We start from the raw sequence: 22744 nt of genomic DNA on the forward strand, positions 1-22744 counted from the left end.
GACTCACGAGAGGAGTTTTCACAGGGCAATCGAATCAATGCAGGACACAAGTAGTAGTAGTTTCTACAATTCTTACAGTTATGAAACTGCGGTTATTCCAAAACCGGTTAATCCAGACATGCCTAGTTGTATTCAAGTTCAAGTTTTGTTTTATTTGTCATGTATAAGGTACATGTACATTACAGTGAAATGATTGGTTCTGTATGAGCCCCCTGAGATTGTTCTTCATACAGTAAAAAGAATAATACCAAACACTATAAGTTACAAAATACTTGTACAGAATGCTTTTTGAAATATTTTTGTATGTAAAAATGAGGTAGGGATGTAGTGCAAATCTTTTAGAAATAATGGATGTGTTAGTGTTGCATTGAGCATCCTGATGGCCTGGGGATAGAAGCTCCCTTTGAGTCTCTGTACTGGCCATGAGACTCCGATAGCGCTTGCCTGACCGCAGCAGTGCAAAGAGGCAGTTGTTTGGGTGACTAGAGTCTTTGACGTGGCCCTGCAACGCTTGGTGTAAATGTCCTGGAGAGTCTCTGCAGTCTGCTGCAGTCTAGTGCGGGGCTATTCCCAAACCAGGAGGTGATGTTACCAGTTAGGATGCTCGCTCTCTATTGTGCATGAGTAGAAGTTCTTTAAGATCCCCTGACTCGACATAGGATAATGGATTGTACTTTGGGAACTACTGACATATCAGACCACTCTGCAGTCTATATGACTTTACACTTGGATAGTAGGCCAAGGAACACACTATGGAGGCTTAACACAGGAATATTGAACAACAAAACAATTGTTGAAAGTATTAGGACCGAATTAAAAACATATATAGAGACTAATGACAATGGTGAGGTTAATCCAGTGATTGTTTGGGATGCCGCAAAAGCTGTGCTAAGGGGGAAAATGATTGCCATCACAGCAACACTGAAGAAGACGAAAGAACGCAAATATCAGGATCTAACCCAAAAATTGACATCTATAGAGCAACAGCATAAAAATACTCCAACTAGTCAGCTGCTACAGCAAATTAGGGAAACAAGAAGATTGATTGACGAAGTCTATAAAGATGACATTGAGAAAAAAATCTAGATTTTTACGTCAAACATATTATGAATCAGGCCCAAAGGCTACTAGATTATTGGCCAGAAGGTTGCGAAAGCAACAGACACAAAATACAATTAATAAGATTAAAGATCCCTTAACTGGAGTAGTGTCCAGTAATTTGGGAGATATAGAGAAGGCCTTTGAATCATACTACAAAAACCTATATACACAACCAGCACAAATAGATAGTGAAGCCACTATTGCATTCCTGAGATCTCTTGACCTGCCCTCAATTGGCAAAATGCAGAACAAAATTATGACTGCAGAAATCACTATAGAGGAGTTAGACAGGACAATATCTAATCTTAAAACTAACAAATCGCCAGGTAGTGACGGCCTTCCAGCAGAATGGTACAAAGCTTTTCGCCAGGAAATCATGCCATTGCTGGTGGCCTCATTTAACTACACTCTTAGAGAGGGCATCCCCCCTCCCTCCTGGAGGGAGGCGACTATAACAGTACTTCCCAAGGAGGGTAAAGATAAGGAATTATGTAGTTCGTTTAGACCAATATCGATCCTTAATTTGGATTATAAGCTGTACGCCTCCATTATCACAAAAAGATTAGAACAGTTTTTGCCAGACCTAATAAGCACGGACCAAACTGGATTTATATCTGGTCGCCAAACCCAGGATAACTTAAGACGAACACTACATATTATGAATCAGATTAAACAAACCAACGTTTATTCGGCCTTATTAAGTCTGGACGCGGAAAAAGCATTTGATTGTGTGAGCTGGGACTATTTATTCTTGGTACTAGAAAGGTTAGGATTCAAGGAAGATGCAATTAGGTGTTTTAAAACACTATATACAAGACCCACAGCGAGAATAAAAGTAAACGGTCGGTTAACAAATCCGATCGCCCTAGAACGCGGTACACGCCAAGGTTGTCCATGTAGCCCCGCCCTGTTCGCGATTTTCATTGAACCGCTAGCCCAAGCAATTAGGGAAGACCCCAATATAACAGGTATTAATATAAAAGAAACAGAGCATAAAATAGCATTATACGCAGATGATGTCTTAATTTACTTAAAAAACCCCAGTCTGAGCCTCCCTAGACTAATGGACCTTATTGAAACCTATAGTCAACATTCGGGATACAAACTAAATATAGGAAAAACACAGATACTTACATATAACTATACCCCCCCAAGAGAAATAAAAGAAAACTACAATTTAAATTGGAACATGAAGTCCATAAAATATCTGGGAGTAAGGCTGACTAAGGACTTAACAAAATTTTATGAAGCAAATTACCAGCCCCTAAACACACAAATTAAAAAAGATATAGAAAGATGGTCATTAGCCCCCCTGGATTTCACCTCCAGAATAGACTCAGTAAAAATGAACGTAGTCCCTAGACTACTATATCTTTTCCAGTCCTTGCCGGTGGAAATCCCTGCTAAACAGTTTAACGAGTGGGACAGGATGATTTCTAGATTCATATGGAGCGGGAAAAGACAGAGAATTAGGTTCCGGACACTCCAACTCCCTAAAGAGAAGGGAGATTGATTGATTGATTGAAAACTTTATTAACAGATTGCAGAATGGGTACAATACAGTACAGCTCAATACACACAATTGTTAAGGGGATGCAGACCAGAGAAAGACTTTCGTCTTGTTTACATCAGGGTCCCCCATTTTCAATTCATCTGGACATATATGACATACATGACATACAGATAGTCAGTACTGCTACATCTATACATTTATGACATACCAGATTTGCAAATACAGTACTGTTTGTGAAACAGAAGGAGTCAGGAAAAGGGAGTATATACATTTGACGTAGAAACTGTACATTGGAGGAGGTTGGGTGGGGGGGGGGGTTGGGTACACTGGGATATTGACAACCATACTGGGTAATCTACATTGGAGGTGGTTGGGGGGGGGGGGGGGCACACTGTATATACAAGCAAAACTGTACATTGAGGGGGGGACTATTGACAAAACCATACTAGGTAAATGACTGTACATTGGAGGGGGTTGGGTTAGGATATTTACAGGGGCCAGTGTTGAATTGCAGTCTCCCGTAGGTGTCCCTTGAGAGAGGTTTTGAAAGTGGGTAGTGATCCACATTCCTTTACAGCTTTGGGTAGGGCGTTCCACATTGATGTGGCATAATTGCGAAACGTGTTTAGTCCCTTATTTGAGCCGAATCTGGGTTTAACATGATTTGTGGAGCTCCCTCTGGTGTTGTGATCGTGGTATTCACTGACCTTTGGGAAGTATTTTGACATGTACATGGGTACCTTGGTCGTGTAGTGTATCTTGTAGACCAGGCCCATTGCAAGTTGCTGTACTCTGTCGTCTACTCTAAGCCATCCTAGGTTGTCAAAGTGGGCAGGGGTGAGGTGGGTTCTAGGAGTAAGGTCAAGCAGTAGTCTGACCAGTTTGTTTTGAGATGTTTGTAATTTTGTTTTTAGCGCCTTTGAGGTGCTTTGGTACCATGAGGTGCAAGCATAGTCGTAGTACCCCTGAATGAGTGCTCCTGCCAGAGTCTTCAGGGTATTCTTGTTTACCAGAGAGGAGATCCGGTACAAGAATCGAGTTCGTTGGTTGACTTTTTTTATTACATTGGATGCCATTTTGTCACAGGAGAGATTAGCCTCTAGGATGGAACCCAGGTAGGTAATTTCATCTTTCCTTGTGACAATATTGTCACCCACTGTAACTGAGAAGCCGTCGGTCTTGCTGAGTTTGTTATTTGAACCGAAGAGAATGGACTCTGTTTTGCCCATGTGTAATGATAGTTTGTTATCAGCGAGCCATATGCAGATTCTGCCTAGTTCCGAGCTGAGGGTTTTTTCAACCTGTAACTTGTTCTTGTCAGAGACCAGCAGGGCTGAGTCGTCCGCAAACAGGAACAAGTTGCAGTCACAAGCTGACGACATGTCATTTGCATAAATTAGGAACAGTAGCGGTCCTAGTATGCTTCCTTGTGGAACACCACAGCTCACTGTGAGGGGGGGGGATAGGGTACCGTTTACCTCCACCATCTGTTCCCTCCCCTCAAGGTAGGATTGCATCCAGCTCACTGATAGACTATCAAAACCAATTGCTTTTAGCTTGTCAATCAGAATGGAGTGATTGACCGTGTCAAAGGCCTTTTGTAGGTCCAGCATGACCATGCCGCAGTATTTGCCTGCGTCCACCTCTTGTTTGATGTGGTCATTCAAATAGAGAAGGCATGTGTCAGTGGAGTGGGATGTTCTGAAGCCAGATTGGAATTCGTAGATTAGATTTTTTTCCGCTAGGTACTTTTCGACCTGTTCGTAGACTATTTTTTCCATGACTTTCGAGATGGAGGTGAGAATAGAAACAGGGCGGTAGTTGCCTGGGTCTAATTTGCTGCCCTTTTTGTGCAGAGGGGTCACATGTCCCTCCCAAATCTGAAGGAGTATTACTATGCAGCGCAAATAAGACCTTTGGTCTGTTGGTGTGAAAGGGACTACGAAGCGAAGTGGAAGGACATTGAAGTGAAATCACTTGATATACCACTCCAGACAGTAATTGGTGATAGACAGCAGGCCAAGACCCTATATAGAAACTTAAACCCATTTATTGTACACACCCTACAGACATGGTTCAAAATTGTGAAACAATTCAAGTTAGAAAAAACGATTAAGATCTTGAGGTGGTTTGCCTTCGATTTAGGATTTAAACCAAGAATGTATGATCAAACATTTAAGGAATGGGCTCTCCGAGGTATTACCTCATTCAGCACAATGGTAGAGAATGGAGAACTTGTGAGCTTTCAAACCTTGAAAGATACATACGGTTTGGATAAACACGACTTCTTCAGATACCTACAACTACGCCAGTACTTTCTAAAAGAGGTAAAGGTGTCTGAGCCCAATACCCCAATAGACAGTGTTATTCAGATATTCATTCAGGCATACAGGGACAAGATGAGTAAAACTGTGTCAAAATTGTATAATAGCTTTGTTCAGGCCAGAACTGACTCCACAAGTTACATTAAGACAAATTGGGAAAAGGAATCAAACATTGAAATAACCGAAGACGAATGGGAGAACATGTGCAGAACTCAATGTAGCTCGACTAATTCAAAAACATGGAGAGAATTCTGCTGGAAAAACTTGACTAGATTCTTCATAACTCCCAAAATCAAATCCCGACAAGTAGGCATAGAGCAACCATGTTGGAGACAGTGCGGCCAGAGGGAGGCAAACCACTCAATCTTTTGGAATTGTCCAGGAATTCAACGTTATTGGCAAGATGTTCACTCCACCATGCAGGTTATATTGAATTTTAAGATACCGGAGACCTTCTCCTATTTATACCTGGGTAACTTACCTGAGGAATTGGTAGGAGGAGACAGATATTTGATGAAAATATTTTTAGCAGCAAGTAAGAAAGCGATCACGCGTCTCTGGTATCAACAAGAACCTCCAACAAAAGAAAAATGGTTGGCCATTATAGGCGAAATATACACAATGGAAAGACTTACTTTTACTCTCAGATTACAGGAAGAGAAAGGTTTGAAGTACTGGGAAAAGTGGGACTTTTATATGGTAATGACGACAACCAGTGGATGATGTATTGATGTATAGTTGTAAAGAATATTCGCCATACCTATAGGGAAAGTAAGAGAATTGAGAACTCATGTGAAAAGTATATTTTTGTAAAGTGACACTAATAATGCAGCCCGGGATTGTGTTTTTGTTATGTCTTGTTTTTTGTGATTGTTTGCTTATTGTGAAAAACAATAAAAAGAAAGTTAAAAAAAAAAAAAAAAAAATCCCCTGACTCACTTTGAACTTCCTTAGGCGCCTATGGAAGTAGAGGCGCTGCCGTGCCTTCTTCACTACACTGTCTATGTGTGTGGTCCATGTCAAGTCCTCGGATATGTGGACTCTGAGGTATTTTAAATTGTTCACTCTCTCGACTGGTGCCCCATAGATGCTGAGGGGGCTGTAGTTCCTTGCCCCAGTCCACAAATCAGTTATTTGGTTTTGCTGACGTTCAGGGAGAGGCTGTTCTCCTGGCACCACAGCGCCAGGTTCTCCACCTCTCCCAGGTAGGCCCTCTCGTTGTTTGCAGAGATCAGGCCCGGCCCACCACAGCTGTGTCATCATGCAGTCATGTGTGTAAAGCGAGTAGAGGAGGGGGCTCAGAACACAGCCCTGGGGAACACCTATGTTGAGAGTGATGGATGAGGAGGTGCAGTTACCTGCTCTCACCACACGGGGTCTTCCTGTCAGGAAGTCCAAAAAACCCTGGCAGAGGTCGTAGCTCAATGAATAGCATAGCATTCTCACATAAAACACACCTCTTCACCAAGGCTTTTCCCCATCAGTTAGTTTAGATTAGATTAGGTCCATTATCCCTTACCTGCCCTCATCCCCCTTTTTTTTTTTTTTTTTTTTTACTTCCCTAGCCCTATTTTTTTTCCTGATTGTGAAGCGACCTTGGGTTCTATGAAAGGCGCTATAGAAATTTGATCTATTATTATTATTATTATTATTATTATTATTATTATTATTATTATTATTATTATTATTATTATTATTATTATTATTATTATTATTATTATTATTATTATAATAATAATAATAATTATTATTATTATTATTATTATTATTATTATTATTATTATTATTATTATTATTATTATTATTATTATTATTATTATTATTATTATCATTATTATCACATAGTTCCCCTGCCTCTTGTCCAGGTGTGATGCTGCCGTCAGTGCCGTGTGCAGCACATGGGCTATGGTGTCCTCCGTGGACCTGTTGGGGTGCTATGCAAATTGCAGGGTGTCCAGATGTAGCCCTTTATTTTTATATACTCAACTATATTCTGTCCTGCTCTACTCTATTCTACTCTACTCCACTCAACTCTACTCTATTCTATTCTATTCTATTCTATTTCACTTTATTATTATTATTATATACTGTACTCAACTCTGTATTCTACTCCACTCTGCTCAGATTTGTTCTTCTCTGCTCTATTCTACTCTACTCCATTGCATGCTGCTGTATTCCACTCTGCTCTGCTCTTCTTTACTCTGCTCTACTCTATTCTAGTCCACTTTCCTCTTTACTATTATGCACTACTCTATTCTAATCTATTGTGTTTACTCCCCAGGTGTGGACAGTCAGATTCTGTACAGGGCAGCGGGCAGCTCAGCCCCAGAGAGCCCAATCTACAGCCTGAGTACAGGTTAGTCCGCTTGGCCCCTGGTAGGGCTTTCACAGAATCAAGACCTAGTGCACTAAAGTCGATAAGATGATTTAAAAAAAAAATCCTAATTTTAATTTATTTTAATTTAATTTTTTTATGCAGTCAGGCCACTGAACTTAGAAGCAGGCCAGGCGATCACTGCAACTCACACAAGTTGGAGAACTATCTCTCTCTCTCTCTTGCTCTCACACACACACAAGGGAGCCGCATGTGATTGGTGGAGGCGGGACCCTTACAAAAAACTGCTAATCATTGACACATGCTAGCCTGTAATAATCCCCCCCAGAAAAATCTACTTTGCATTTGATATATTGCAAATATATGCCATCACACACACTGGCATTTAAAGGGTTAGAATTATAAAATGAATGTGGTGTTATGATCAGGGCTGAAGTTGAATAAGATTGTATTTTTTATCAATAAAAAAAACTGAAAAACCATAAAAATCTGTGTTGTTGCTAATCATACATATGCTAGCCTGTTTTTTAACAATAATTTGTGATGCCATCACAAACACTGGCATTTAAAGGGTACAAATAAAAGAATTCCTGCACCAGAATGCAGGAAATGAAGTCTTTGTAACAAAAAAAATCCTGATGGGGGACCCCCAGACCCCCTGCTTAAAAAGTGGCCTGACTGGGGCTATATTTTGCACTATATTTCCTGGCCTGAATGATTTCCCCAGTCCGGCCCTGGTTAAAAGCCTCCAATGCTTATTAGTGTGTGTGCGTTTGAACGTTTGCATGTTTCAACCATACATTTCCATTTATTAAAAAAAATTGTGGGGGTCATGGCTCTCTGACACCGTTATTTGGGGGTCGTGGCCTGAAAAGTTTGGGAACCCCTGCTCTAGTGGACACTTGTAGACTAATCGTTCATCTGTGGTTTTAGCACAGTGCAGTAATAGAACAGTGGCAATGCATCTACAGCAGATATGCCGCCGTGTCGGTCACTATTAGTAAGGTTTTCAATAAACCAATACATCTCCCGCTCAGACAAGCTTGCTGGCGGTTTAGTCCAATCAGATCGCTCATTTGAAATAGCCTGTCGGAGCCAGTCGACGACTCTGCTATTTCAGAGAGAATTTATCATTGTTAAAATGCAGTAGTCATGTACGGAAGCTGAGAACGGCCACGTCTTTATTTATTATTTTATTGCAGTTTTTTCCGTGATAACGACTTATTATTTAATTATCTCGATATAACAAAGTCCGTTTTCTCGTGATAAGTTCAGTACAACAACAGACAGCCAGTGGCAGCTCTTGAAGGCTGAAATCAGGACGGCGTGATCACATGAACATCAAATTATAATTTTGTATGTGTTTTATAAGGGAACATAATATATTGGTGATCCTCTTGGGGGGAATCAGTGTGGACTGTGGGGGTGAGCTTGGGAGAGCGTCTGTCAGTGTATAAGTGCATTTGTTGTCCTGTTTTTAGTTTTGTTATGTATTGTATTGTATGTTTTGTATCCTATGTTAAGGACCCCCTCGAAAACGAGATAGCATATCTCAAGGGGTTTATCCTTCCAATAAATTTCAAATGAACCAGCTCGCAATCATCTCAGAGTTCTGCACATGGTTCTGGATAATTATCCCACCAAAACAAAAGTCTTCTGTTATATCGAGATAATTAAATAAATTAATCCGTTATCACGAGAAAACAGACTTTGTTATATCTATATAACGAAATAATAAGTCGCTATCATGAGAAAACGGACTTTGTTATATCGAGATAACGAAATAATAAGTAGTTATCACAAGAAAACAGACTTTGTTATATAGCCAATAAAATTATAAATAAAGACTCTAATTTCATGTTTGATTTGGTTTACTTATTCTTATCTTGGAAATTATATTTCTGGGTTCTATTAATAGATAGATTATTTGAGTATTTGATTGATTGATTGTTCAATTGATTGATAGATTGATTCCTATGTCATTCTCCTTTGCCGTCATGTACCTGCTGGGGGTTCAGAGGGTGAGATGTGTCTGGGTGACGTGGGCTTCCTGTCTGAATGTGTCCTGCGCTACCTGAGAGAGCTCCCCTCTCCTGTCATCCCGGCCTGCATCTACCCGGACCTGCAGGCCGCTGTCACTGTGCACCAGCAGCAGTCAGCAGGTAGGCCTACTCACTTACTCACATTTAGCTCTCATTGACCATATATAGCCATTTCCAGGTGGGAACAGGGTGGAAATGAATCCTAACCTGAGCATGACATACCAGCAAAATGGCCACTGTGTGAATATGGTCAATGGGAGGGTAATAGGTGTTCCTAAGATTACCATTTCACTATGAATAGGCTGAAATTAGGACAATTTGAATGGAATTTGAATATTGATTTTACCATTTACATTATTACCACATCAGAGCAGATGTAAAATGCTTACAATTACCAAGTTCATTGTGTGTTGTATTTGCTATTATGGGTGGTACCAATAGCTAGCAATCATTAGGCATTGGGCTGTGCTTTGTAACACCCATTTATTGGCTTTAATTTCCAAAATCACAAATAAGGTACAAAAACCAGTGATGCGTTTCCAGTTCACCTCATATCAATAATATTTTCTTATTTTCTTCTTCTTATTATTATTATTATTATTATTATTATTATTATTATTATTATTATTATTATTATTATTATTATTATTATTATTACTATTTTTATACACTAACCTCTTAACTCATTCACGGCCAACCACGACTATAGTCGGGTTATCTCGCCAACCGTTGAGCCGAGAGTGCAATGCCGGCCGAATCTTGCTAGGTGGCAGTATCGCCCACCCTTTGAAAACCTTATTTCACACTGTGTGTTACATTATATATAGTCCGGGCGGAGAATTTGGACTCAAATGTCTGTCAAATGAGCCATAGTATTGTCTCCATAGCTATAATATAGAATATAGATATAGCTCTGCAAACATTGTGACGCACAGTGAAAATGCCTATCTTTTAAAGCGTGGCCCATTGACTACAAGGATGGAGATAATAGCTGGCGCTGAAAGTGTTAACAGGCACCCAGAAAAGTGGCAATTTTTCGTACTTTAACTTGAGGACTGCATACTTTCTTTGCAAAGCTTAGCTTTATACTTTATACTTATAGCACATGCATGAGCCTGGTCTCTTTTGAAAGATAACATTCTGACGTTAATAATGCAAAAAAGGAAAATCACTTTTAGTGCTAATGAAATAGAGTAGCAGAGGTCTGAACTTGAGTTGAACTTGAACTTGTGTACTCACATTTTTCTGTAGTGGTTGCAAGATTCCATATTCCAATATTCCATCATAGAGGTATGCGCTGGAAAACACTGCAGTTCCATAGCCTGAAGTGTTATGTAGTACAGGTCAAAATTGTATAGAAATCCGTTCAGAAATGGGTCTTTGAGAGACGTCCGAGTAAAACCGACGGGAAAGAAAAGCTCTCCAAAATCCATTTCCTCATCCACCGCCGTTTGTTTTGAAGTCTGATTTACTTCTGGTTTTCGCTCGTCAACTTTCACCTAACTTCCCTTATTTCGCCATGGCATTCATAATTCATATATACACCTCCTGCAGCTGGACCCTACGGCTCAATACAACGACGGCTCAATACCGCTGCCTGGTGGATGGTCGGGCGAGTTACACTCGAACAACAGGAAGTGGGGGCTGTGCGTCGATTAAATTCATCCGGCCGTCAGACATTGTTGCAAGGCTCCCGACAGACACTATAGTACATATGGATCGCTTTATAAACCATCATTTTTCAGCCTCAGGATTTCAGGCTGTTATGGCCTGGCTCCGCCCATAAGCACTTTGAGCCCACAGTCTGCGACTGGTAGACAGAGAGAGAGAGAGAGAGAGAGGGGGGGGGGGTGGGAGAGAGAGGGAGGATTCACTATCATTCTGCTCTCCGCGGGGCGGGCGGGGGGGGGGGACCTGCGCGTGGAGTGTTTGCACAGTGGTCTCCCTCCCTCCCTCCCTCCCTCCCTCCCTCCCTCCCTCCCTCTCTCTTCCTTTCTTCTTTCTTTCACTTTCTCCCTCTGTATCATTCTGCTCTCCGTGGGACGGGGCGGGGGGGGGGGGGGGGGGGACCTGCGCGTGGAGTGTTTGCACAGTGGTCTCTCTCTCTCTCTGTCTCTCCCTCTCTCTCTCTCTCTCTCTCCCTCAGAGTGCATGCAGAGGTGTCGGGTTTCACTCTGCCTCCGCAGTATGAGGAAGAGGTTTCTACTCGCTGTGTAGAGGTAGATTGTGGGCGGGCATTAGCTCCAACCACAGAGCCAATCGCATCACTGTCCGCTTACCCAGGGCCCCGGTGACGTCACGGCATGCCTCAAATCAGGATGACCTAATTAAATCTAACAGGAAATGGTCTGAGCTGAATCAGAGCAATCCGCCAATATGGTGTTTTGACACAAAAACACATTGATACTAACTCCTATTACTATAATACAATGCTAGAGACTGAAAAATGACATTTATAATGCATGTCACCTTTAATAATCGATATGATTTCGGCGTTTATTGCGACATACAAACCGGAAATGGACCTAGGCGATCGACGTCCTATACTTGGGATATTTCACCGCCAGTCTCTTTGACGCACGGTAAGAGGACACTGGCGTTATTTTCAGCCCAATTGTTTATTCATTTCACTGCAAACCATCTGATCAATATATCACCCATACTACATAAAGCATTTACTGACGATCACGGAATTATAAACGACCCCCCCACCCTTTCCTCCGTGCATGATGACGCATAACGTATACAGTTGAATTTTTTAATATAGCGTGTCTAGGGAATAAACGGCAATCGATAATCTATATAGGTATGCGTTTAGGCCTATAACTCACGTTCTAGGAATTACTGCAGAAAACGATAAAAACATACTTATATGCTAGAAGGTATTTTTGTATGAATGTATGAATGAAAAAGTATAACGTTCCTACATCCTGAACGATAGATAATCGATGTTGAATGGGCCATAGTAATGTCAATTTAGCAATACAATTTAAAAAGTTATAGCCCTGCAAAGAAGGTGAACATCTCCATAGGCTTACAGTGGTGGCAGACTGGCTATATTGATGGATATAACCAATGGCAGGGAATGTGTTAACACAATGGGGACGAACAATGGATATCTCCGTGTTTCGATTCCACCCGTTCGGCACAGCAGATTTACCCTACTCTTTGAATTCGAGAAGGTGCAATACCGGCCAGATCCTCTTAGGGGCGCTATCGCGATAATGCAGTGTGCCCTGTGGCTGAACGGAGCAGTATTTTTTTTTACTTTCAATGGAATTTTATGTTGGCTCGATTCTGGATCTGCAGCCTGTAGCTTGGATTACGTTTTGCATCGCAGATTTCACTATGCAATAAGGGGATTTATCATCAGCCAATGGACATATCGATCTACCAGATGGCAATCGATAACAGGGAAATGCTCGGGGGGATCCCACCGGACCACGGTAAGATCTTTTTCATGTAAAGTACATCCCGATCGGGCCTTGTTTTGATAGCCATCCATCCGATTGGCCTATGTGGCTAGTTAGACGAACACGGTTATTGGTAATCAATAATAAGAAACGACGTCCCCCGCCCCCCCCCCCCCCCCCCTTTCATGCATGCATACATGCTTGAGGATCGTGCCGATCATATGCAGTTTGAGTTTTAACTGTAGCATCTGTAAAACGGAAATGCCATTGGATATAACGTTAGCAGCTATTAGCCCTATATCTAGCCTTCCAGAAAATATACTAGACCAAATCCTGTATAACGCTTATATTCACGGCGCTATAAAATGAGAACGTATTGATGACATTTTTTTTTCTTTAAGCCATTTTGAAGGGACGGTTTATGGACTCAATTGACAATGAGAATGGACAGATAGCAATACTATAAAGTATAGATTTAGCTCTACAAACAGCCCCACGTCTGTTTACATTTCCCGGTCCTCTTGAGATTAATTAGACTCATCCCAGTGGCCGCCAATGTGTTAAGAGGCTAAACTATGTTTAAACTTTCCGTGTTTGAACTATCCGCGTCTAAACTACAGATTGTATCTATCTTTGTCTAAACTATCTAATAAGTGTGTGTGGAGACATCATTATTTGTATTTGTATCTGTTCAACCAACAAAATCCCATTCTGTATACGGAAACAGGCATGTTTTATACTATATATTATTAAACAAAAACATTAAACAACAACAATTAACCAGGAAGACACATTAAATCTAGCAAATGTATTTTCTAACCTAATATTCATTGGAAGTGTTGTGCCTTCAAAGCATCAAATTATGAATATATATTTATACCTCCTCATACTGTACGGTACTTGTTATCGGTACTACTCTCTCTTCATTCTTATTTGTAACTTTTTTTTCTTTATTTATATATTTTTTTAAATCGGTCTTGTTTACAGACAAATCAAACACACCCATGTGGACTTACAAAAGAAAAATAAATCACAAATGTACATATTTAAGGCAAGCTCACACACAAAATCCAAAATCAACGACCGAAAAAAAGGAATAGGCTGAAGCACATGCTTATTTTTGCCTATCCTTTACAAATTCTTAAAAACTAAATATATTTTAATATAAGAAAGAAAAACTTAAAATATGCTGCAAGATATAATTTTTTGAAAGAAAAAACAAATGTTTGATGTTTTACTCAAAACTGTACTCCTGAATAATTGTATCCTTTAAGGCTTTTTTAAATCTCCCCTGAGAAGTACACAACTTCAACCCGTCACTAAGGCAATTCCATCATTTAACTCCCAAAATTGAAACACATCTAGCTTTTACATTAGTTCTTACTTTTTTACATGTTTTAAGAATACATAACCCTCTTAAATTATACTTTCCTTCTCTTGGTTGAAAGAGACATTGAATACAAACTGGTAGGCTTTTACTCTTAGCACGAAAAAATTCCAAGATAATTAAACTAATCTTTTACACAGCCTGTATTTACCAGGGTAGGTTCACTGAGCATGGATGCTCTTTTTCAGCAGCACCCTGCTTCACACAGTCCGCACACATTCACACCTGGGAGCTGCCCAGTGTAACCACAGCCGGACACCGTTGGCCACTGAGCAGCTAAACAGGAGCAGTTGGGGGTTGACTGCCTTACTCAGGAGCACCTCAGTGATGGGTATTGATGGAGGGTAGAGCAAAACTCTCTCACGTCCATGCCGCCCAGATTTTTCCTGGCGGTCCAGGGGATCGAACCAGCGATCTTCTGGCCACAAATCAAATCAAATCAAATCAAATTTATTTATAAGGCCCGACAACACACGTTAATGTCCCCATGGGCCGTACAGGTCTTCTTTAAATAAGTAAAGAAGAAAACATAACAATAAGTCAAGAACAGAACAAGAACACCATAAGGTCCAAACATTTTTAGATGAATGCAAAACATTTAAATAAAACATTTAAGAATGCAAGCACTCCCAGACATACCCCACGCGAAGGTAAGGAAAAACTCACTAAAACCTAACAATAGGGAAAAAAGCTCCACAGGCAGTGTGGAGGAGAGAAACCTTAGAAGGGCCATTCAAGGGGGGATCTCCCTTCTTAGATGTTGGTGATAGTAGTGTTGCAGCCGGACAGTTGGTAAGCATGCACTCATGTGTGTAGTGAAACACAGATGAGTGCATGCAATAGCAACTGAACATTTTGAAAAATTAAAGATAAAGCAAATAGCGATAGCAACTGAACATTTTGAAAGATTAAAGATAGAGCTGATAGCGGATCTATTTGAGGCACAGGGGCGGCGCAAAGAGGGTCACGTCCTCCCCGTCTTAGTCACACAAGCCTGCGTCTCTAACCTTTTAGGCCACCACTGCCCACAAAAGAGTGAACCGGACCAAACCGGGAACCTTCAGATTACCAGACGACCTCCTGTGTCTGTGCACCACTACACATTTTTTTTTTTTTTTTTGGTCTTTTTCCCCCTCCATTTTCCTCCGATTTTCTCCCATCCCCAATGTTAGTCGTATGCCAATTCCCAGTCCCTTCCTGGTCGCTGCGCACTTACCCCCCACAGTCAGATCATCTGGGAGAGTGGAGGCTACCACGTGCTTCCTCCGACACACGTCCAGCCAATCACCGCTTCTTTTCACCTGGCAGCGCGGATTCTCATTGAGAGGGCGTAGCGTGTAGGAGGACCACACTATCCCCCTCATGTCCAATCCGCGCTTATCAGGCGCCCCGACCGAACTGTAGGAGTCGCTGTTTACAACGACCCGGACCCACCCCGCCAGCTTCTCCCACCCTCTGATACAGCCAATTGTATCAGTGCAGACGGCCAGCCAAGCTGGTGACAACCCCGGAGCTGTGAGCTGGATTCGAACAGGCAAATCCAGCTCAGCTCCGGGGCTGGTGACGAACGCAATCTCCGCTCGGCCACCTAACCGCCACCACTACACATTATAATAAAATAGAAAGTAAGGTCCCCTTGGGCCTTTGACACGACACATGTAATCTGAGTCAAGAGTCTGATATCAAGTCTAAAATCTGCGGATTCTGACTCATCACATGTTCAGGGACATCCAGAAACACTCGCAGGCCAAATTATTATCTGTGTGTCGTTTGTGATTAAGTTTTCTCTAGTGATGACATCAGATTACAGGAAATGAAGGAGTTTCCAGCCAGACCTTCAGGGGTTCTCACATCACATTGTATGTGGCTTGTGGTATTGGATCATAGTATTGTATGTGACTTGTGGTATTGGATCATAGTATTGTATGTGGCTTGTAGTATTGGATCATAGTATTGTATGTGGCTTGTGGTATTGGATCATAGTATTGTATGTGGCTTGTGGCATTGGATCATAGTATTGTATGTGGCTTGTAGTATTGGATCATAGTATTGTATGTGGCTTGTAGTATTGGATCATAGTATTGTATTTGGCTTGTAGTATTGGATCATAGTATTGTATGTGGCTTGTAGTATTGGATCTTAGTATTGTATGTGGCTTGTAGTATTGGATCATAGTATTGTATGTGGCTTGTGGTATTGGATCATAGTATTTTATGTGGCTTGTGGTATTGGATCATAGTATTGTATGTGGCTTGTAGTATTGGATCTTAGTATTGTATGTGGCTTGTAGTATTGGATCATAGTATTGTATGTGGCTTGTAGTATTGGATCATAGTATTGTATGTGGCTTGTGGTATTTTATCATAGTATTGTATGTTGCTTGTAGTATTTTATCATAGTATTGTATGTGGCTTGTAGTATTGGATCATAGTATTGTATGTGGCTTGTGGTATTGGATCATAGTATTGTATGTGGCTTGTGGTATTGGATCATAGTATTGTATGTGGCTTGTGGTATTGGATCATAGTATTGTATGTGGCTTGTGGTATTGGATCATAGTATTGTATGTGGCTTGTAGTATTGGATCATAGTATTGTATGTGGCTTGTAGTATTGGATCATAGTATTGTATGTGGCTTGTGGTATTGGATCATAGTATGATCTGGTATATGTTATCAGTTCCATATGCAATACCAGCAGTGTTTCACATACATAGACTTACTTGTGAAGGCCCACCTCAATATCAGACAGGCTCACTGCAATATCAGATTTACCCACCACAATTAGATTTCCCAAACTGATACAATAACATATCAGCTATCCTGGAGGATAATATGATCCTGCATGCTCACGGTCCTTTCCACCGCTCTGTGTACGACCACATCATATAAAACTCACTGAGCAGTACCAGTGTCTGGGTCATCTCTACATGTTCTAATAAGATCCCTCCTCCTGTCAGATGGTACGGTAGCGGGCAGCGGGGGCAGAGAGGTGAGCCTGGTTCTGGAAACATCCACCAGCGTGCCCCTCCACCACCGGCTCACCCTGCAGTACCTCCTCACCCACCTGGCCAAGGTCTGCCAGGCCCAACAGCACAACGGCCTGGACACTCACACCCTGGGACAGATCTTCGGACCGCTGCTCATACGAACAGGCCCCTCCACGCCTGGGTGAGTTAGGGCTGCAGTGTTTCCCCTACCATTGCCTTGGCGGGGCGGTAGATAGTATTTACTATTTACTGAGGATGGCCAGATAATGTTGATATTTAAACTTAAAAAATTATTATACAGAGAGAAGCTTCAGCAAGTACAAAACGCTGCTGACCGACAAAAGAGAATCCCTCACTGAGGAAAACACAAAGGCCTAACCATCATGTATCACAATGGTGATGTCAGCCAGAGATGGGGAGAAGCATGAACCTTTAAAGGACATCTCTTTGAAATAAATTACATTTTATAGTTTCTTTCTGATTTATTTTAAACAAATAATTATTTTGTATTATTTAACTATTTAATTATTATTTAGTTATTGCACTGCACTGGCAGTTGAACTGCATTGACCTGAACTGAATTGGAAAAAAGAAACCTCATAACTAGGGATGCCCCGATCACGTTTTTTGCCACCAATCACAGATTGTCTATGAGTCATATTGGCCGATACACTGCCGATACCGATTGTTTTTGGTTTTCTTATAGCAGCTGGCAGTATTATACTGTAGGTCTAACACAGGCATTCTCAAAGTCTGGTCTAAATGATCTAATCTAATCTTAGAAATTAAGTAAAGTGAATAGTACTGGGTGTTAAAGGAAAACTCCAACATTTTGGGAAATTAGCTTATTTAACATCTTCCCTGAAGTTAGACAAGAAGATACATACCTTTTTTGTCTCTGTGCGTGCATTTAGCTTTGGGAACAGTCGCTCCGTTAGCGTAGCTTAGCTTCATCAGTGGAAGTGGGGGGGGACAATAGCCTGACGTTCCCTTACAGTGTATACAGTCACCAAATACACTCCAAATACAACTCCAAAACGTTCATGTAAACATGTTGTGACCTGTGTATTTACCACGTGGAGAAATAAAAAATAATTGAATTAGACAATTATGTTTTCTAAGCAAATATACTCGGATTTTTTTTTTGCCTAAGCACTCGTCTCTGCGCGCAGCCAATTATTTCTACGTGAAGCCGTGTTTGTGGACATTCTCATTAATTCAAAGGATCCGAACCGATTGAAGTTTATGGATACCATGACTTAAAATCCTCTTACCTTGACGATTAAAAGCCTCCCCAATTTAGAAAACAGTAATCCAATGGCTGGTATTGATAATATAATACTAACTACTGCACGTAGCTAACCGGAGCTAACACAGAAGCAGACGATCAGTAAAGCAAATATAATGACTTCCTTTCTGGGGTTTTCAAAATAAAAGTGCGACGTTTATAGCAGCGGAAAACGTTTATTTTGTACATTATCTAACGTTAACACGAACCTAAACTAATTTACAACTAACCTAAAGTTAGTTTAGGTTCGTGTTAACGTTAGATAATGTACAAAATAAATGTTTTCCGCTGCTATAAATGTTGCACTTTTATTTTGAAAACCCCACAAAAATGGAAGTCATTATATTTGCTTTACTGACCGTCCGCTTCTGTGTTAGCTCCGGTTAGCTACGTGCAGTAGTTAGTATTATATTATCAAGTGCCACGGACACTTTTTGTCGTTAGTTCATGCCGACCTTTGAGTGCCCCAGACGCTATATAGCGTTTTTTTTTTTTTTTTTTTTTTTTTTGAATTCATATTTCATCAATCGAGCCTCGGGTTAGTGCTGCAGAGTCTCTCTGAGCTCAATTGGGAAGATACCGCCCCCTATCGTCTCTCCCTGTGTAACTGCACCCCATTACTTTAGACTGATGCAGGGGGAGTGGTCAGTTTGCTCATTTTACTTTTCCGTCAAGCTAACTGAAGAGACCAAGTGATCGCCGGCCATCAGAACAGCGTGGATTATGTATTTACAGTACCAACACTGTAATCAATAAGCGTGATCGATATTTGGAATGGCGATCAGGAATTGGAATAATCTTTTTGGATAACATCTGATCTCAGGTAAGGAATTTATTTTACCAGTCTTAGGATAATCAGACCTGTTTTCACAGAGATATAAGCTTTTGCCCTATGCGTGTGTGTGTGTGCGCTGTGATCGCTGATGAGGAAATGAGAGAATATATTTTTCAGCCCGTCTCTATAGCATGCATAAGTACACATATACGATCGATAATCTAGTGTTTATTTGAAAACGATTAATAAATACGCCGAAAAATGACAACGTTTTTGTGTATGCTCGAATATTCCAGTAAATGCCGTTTATCACGGAATCTATATATTTTCCTTGAAAACGAGGGCTTTTCTAAATGCTATAAAACGAAAATTAACCGTTTCGACAATGTTGACTGCAAACAAGTCATTGATAAACGACAGGCAGATTAGACACATAGCCATAATTCAAGATAGAGATTATGCGTTCACAACGCTATCATTGAAGTGGGTGCTGGCATTTAACCATGTTTCCAATGTTAATGGCTGGCACTCAAACTGTTAAGCATAACAGTATCTAAGTAAATTAACTTCTGACCATTATAGTAAATTTTCTTATGAACTGAAACTTATAAGATGTTCGCAGTGTTCAGTTATGAAGCACGATAGCTAATTAGCCAACAGCTGCAAAAGCGAATGATGTCAATTATGTTATAAGACATTGATATCAGGAGCTATCTGTAGCTACTGCTAGCCGGCTAGATAACGTTAGACAACGCCTCATGTATTAAACTAAAGTGAATAATTTTCTGGGTCATTTTGTTTAAACAGTAACGTTAGCTAGGTAGCTAACTTTAGCTCACGGAACAACGATAGCTAGTTAGCCACCGCTACACTAACACTCAAACCTCCTGAGCAGACATCAGCAACTACTGAGCAACATACATCATTAACCGGTTAGTTGATAAGCGGCGGTTTGTAAAAAATCTGAGAATCTTAATTTCCCTCAATGTCTAACATAAAATATATACATTTTGCTGATACACAGAGAAATAATACAAAAAGGCATATTATATTCCTTAATCAAATATTTATTTGACCATTGATTGACGATACAGAGCAAAGTCCTTACTTTGGCGGCGGCGGTGTGAGTCGTGTCACTAACTTTTGTCTTTTTAGGAGGCTGACTCGTCATTATTTTATTAAGTGAATTATAATGCGACTTCAAGGGTGACCATATTGTGATTTTTTTAAAGAGGACACTGCCTTCAGCCTCAAGATACTTAATGATTCTCAAAGTTTACTCAAAGATGCCTTATCATTATAATATATTTAAAGTATGCCTCCTCTGTATGGATATAAAATTATTGTTTATATTATTTTATATAACAAAATAATATCTCTCTATAACCAAAGTTACTCAACATGCTGTATTATGCCTAAAGTTATCTATCTGACAAATCTCAAGAAAATAACTAAATCAACCTATGACAAAATAATATATATTTTCAAGTCTTACTGGACAAAATAAATAACAAGAAAATATGAAGTAATGTTCTAAATAATACCTCTTCTGTATTAAAAAATCCAGCTTTAAAAATATATCTTTGTATCTTTTCAATGTAATGTAAATTATAAAACGGTAACCTCACAAAGATACTAATTTAAAAGTGCACTATGCAGTTTCAGATTTGTTGCAATTAGTGTACTAAACTAATTTATTACACACATAATCCTTAGAATGATTGTATCATAAGCATCTTATCAAACCAAAACATAATTTTGAGGCATCAAAATAGTTTTCAATTATTTTCTTTCTCTCTCTGTATAGCTGCATTCTTCAATCAATTCGGTCAACTTTGCCATCAAACTCTCGCCTCGCACTGCTTTGTTTGTAATGTTTTTCTGTGTCCATGTGAGCATTGAGATCGCCAGCACCTTTATTAGACACAGAAACATATGGTCAAGCTTTGCACGCGTTGCACTCCGCTTCCAATTAGTCTCGACCGGGACGATAAATTGGGAATTTTCTCTGCAGTTCATCTCTAATGTACATTTTCGCGTTTGCATTGTGAGGAGCCAGCAATGCTGGTTGGATCTGTCCACTTCCTCATCTGTTGTGTGTCTCTGTGTGAGCGCGCAATAGCGCCGCCTACAAGGCACTGAAAGCGGGGCTTCTCTTGGTAACGTCACACGCAACAGGTTACGTAGTATTCGGTGCAACGCGCAACTACATGCATATTTTACACAAACATTTCTGTGCGCGACAGATTTCAGATGTGCGCGGGAGCGTTTTGCCATGTGCGCGCGCACACGGGCGCACCTTAGGGGGAACATTGTAGCCAGCTAGATAACGTTAGACAATGCCTCATGTATTAAACTAAAGTGAATAGTTTACTGTGTAGTTTTGTTTAAACAGTAACGCTAGCTAGGTAGCTAACGTTAGCTCACGGAGGTCTCATGCACTAGACCAGTGGTCACCAACCCGTCGATCTTGATCGACTGGTCGATCTTTGAGACCTTCCCTGTAGATCTTTCCATGAAAAAAATAAAATAAATAAAAATGTAATCTTTTCCTGAGAGTCCACATTACAGTTCTACTTTAGTTTTGATGTGAAAAGTGATGCTGCATAAGATTACTGCACTTAGCACTGACTGAGAAAGTACATATTACAGTTCTACTTTGACAAACATATTACAATTAGCATTTTCTAATGTTAATAATATGAGAGTCCACATTACAGTTCTACTTTTGTTTTGATGTGAGAAGTGATGCTGCATAAGAGGACTGCACTTAGCACTGACTGAGAAAGTACACATTACAGTTCTACTTTATAAAATGCTAATTGTAAATATGTTTGGCAATGTTAATTAATAGGAGAAGGTCCACATTACAGTTCTACTTTTGTTTTGATGTGAAAAGTGATGCTGCATAAGAGGACTGCACTTAGCACTGACTGAGAAAGTACATATTACAGTTCTACTTTATAAAATGCTAATTGTAAATATGTTTGGCAATCTTAATTAATAGGAGAAGGTCCACATTACAGTTCTACTTTTGTTTTGATGTGAAAAGTGATGCTGCATAAGATGACTGCACTTAGCACTGACTGAGAAAGTACACATTACAGTTCTACTTTATAAAATGCTAATTGTAAATATGTTTGTCAATGTTAATAATATGAGAAAGTCCACATTACAGTTCTACTTTTGTTTTGATGTGAAAAGTGATGCTGCATAAGATGACTGCACTTAGCACTGGTTGAGAAAGTACATATTACAGTTCTACTTTGACGTTTTAATGTTGGACCAAAGCATTGCATGTAATTAGAATACAGGCAAATAAAAGTAATTTAGTTTAAAGTACAATCTTGGCTGTCTTTTTCTCTCAACGCTTCAATAGGTAGATCTTGCCTTCACCAAAAAAAAAAGTGATCTTGGGCTTAAAAAGATTGGTGACCACTGCACTAGACTATTGCCGGAGCATGTTGACATGACAGGTCTGGGAGGGGGAGGGGCAGTGCGCTGCAGCAGCAGCTGTGTGCCTGAGAGAGAAGTCAGCGAGTGAGAACTCCGCTGAGAATTGGATCATGTTTTTCGCA

General features: G+C 40.3%; 1 protein-coding gene across 1 annotated transcript in view; it reads left to right on the forward strand.

Annotated features, from left to right (window-relative positions):
* The window catches only part of pik3r2 (phosphoinositide-3-kinase, regulatory subunit 2 (beta)), a 245743-nt gene that overhangs the window by 195982 nt on the left and 27017 nt on the right, over positions 1–22744 (forward strand). Inside the window, exons 4-6 of the mRNA XM_084328030.1 lie at positions 7220–7294; positions 9292–9435; positions 17074–17284. Of these exons, the coding sequence (XP_084184156.1) occupies positions 7220–7294; positions 9292–9435; positions 17074–17284 (430 nt within the window). The remainder of the gene's footprint in view (positions 1–7219; positions 7295–9291; positions 9436–17073; positions 17285–22744) is intronic.

The sequence above is a fragment of the Notolepis coatsorum genome, assembly GCF_963971535.1.
Source record: "Notolepis coatsorum genome assembly, chromosome: 13".
Lineage (NCBI taxonomy): Eukaryota > Metazoa > Chordata > Actinopteri > Aulopiformes > Paralepididae > Notolepis > Notolepis coatsorum.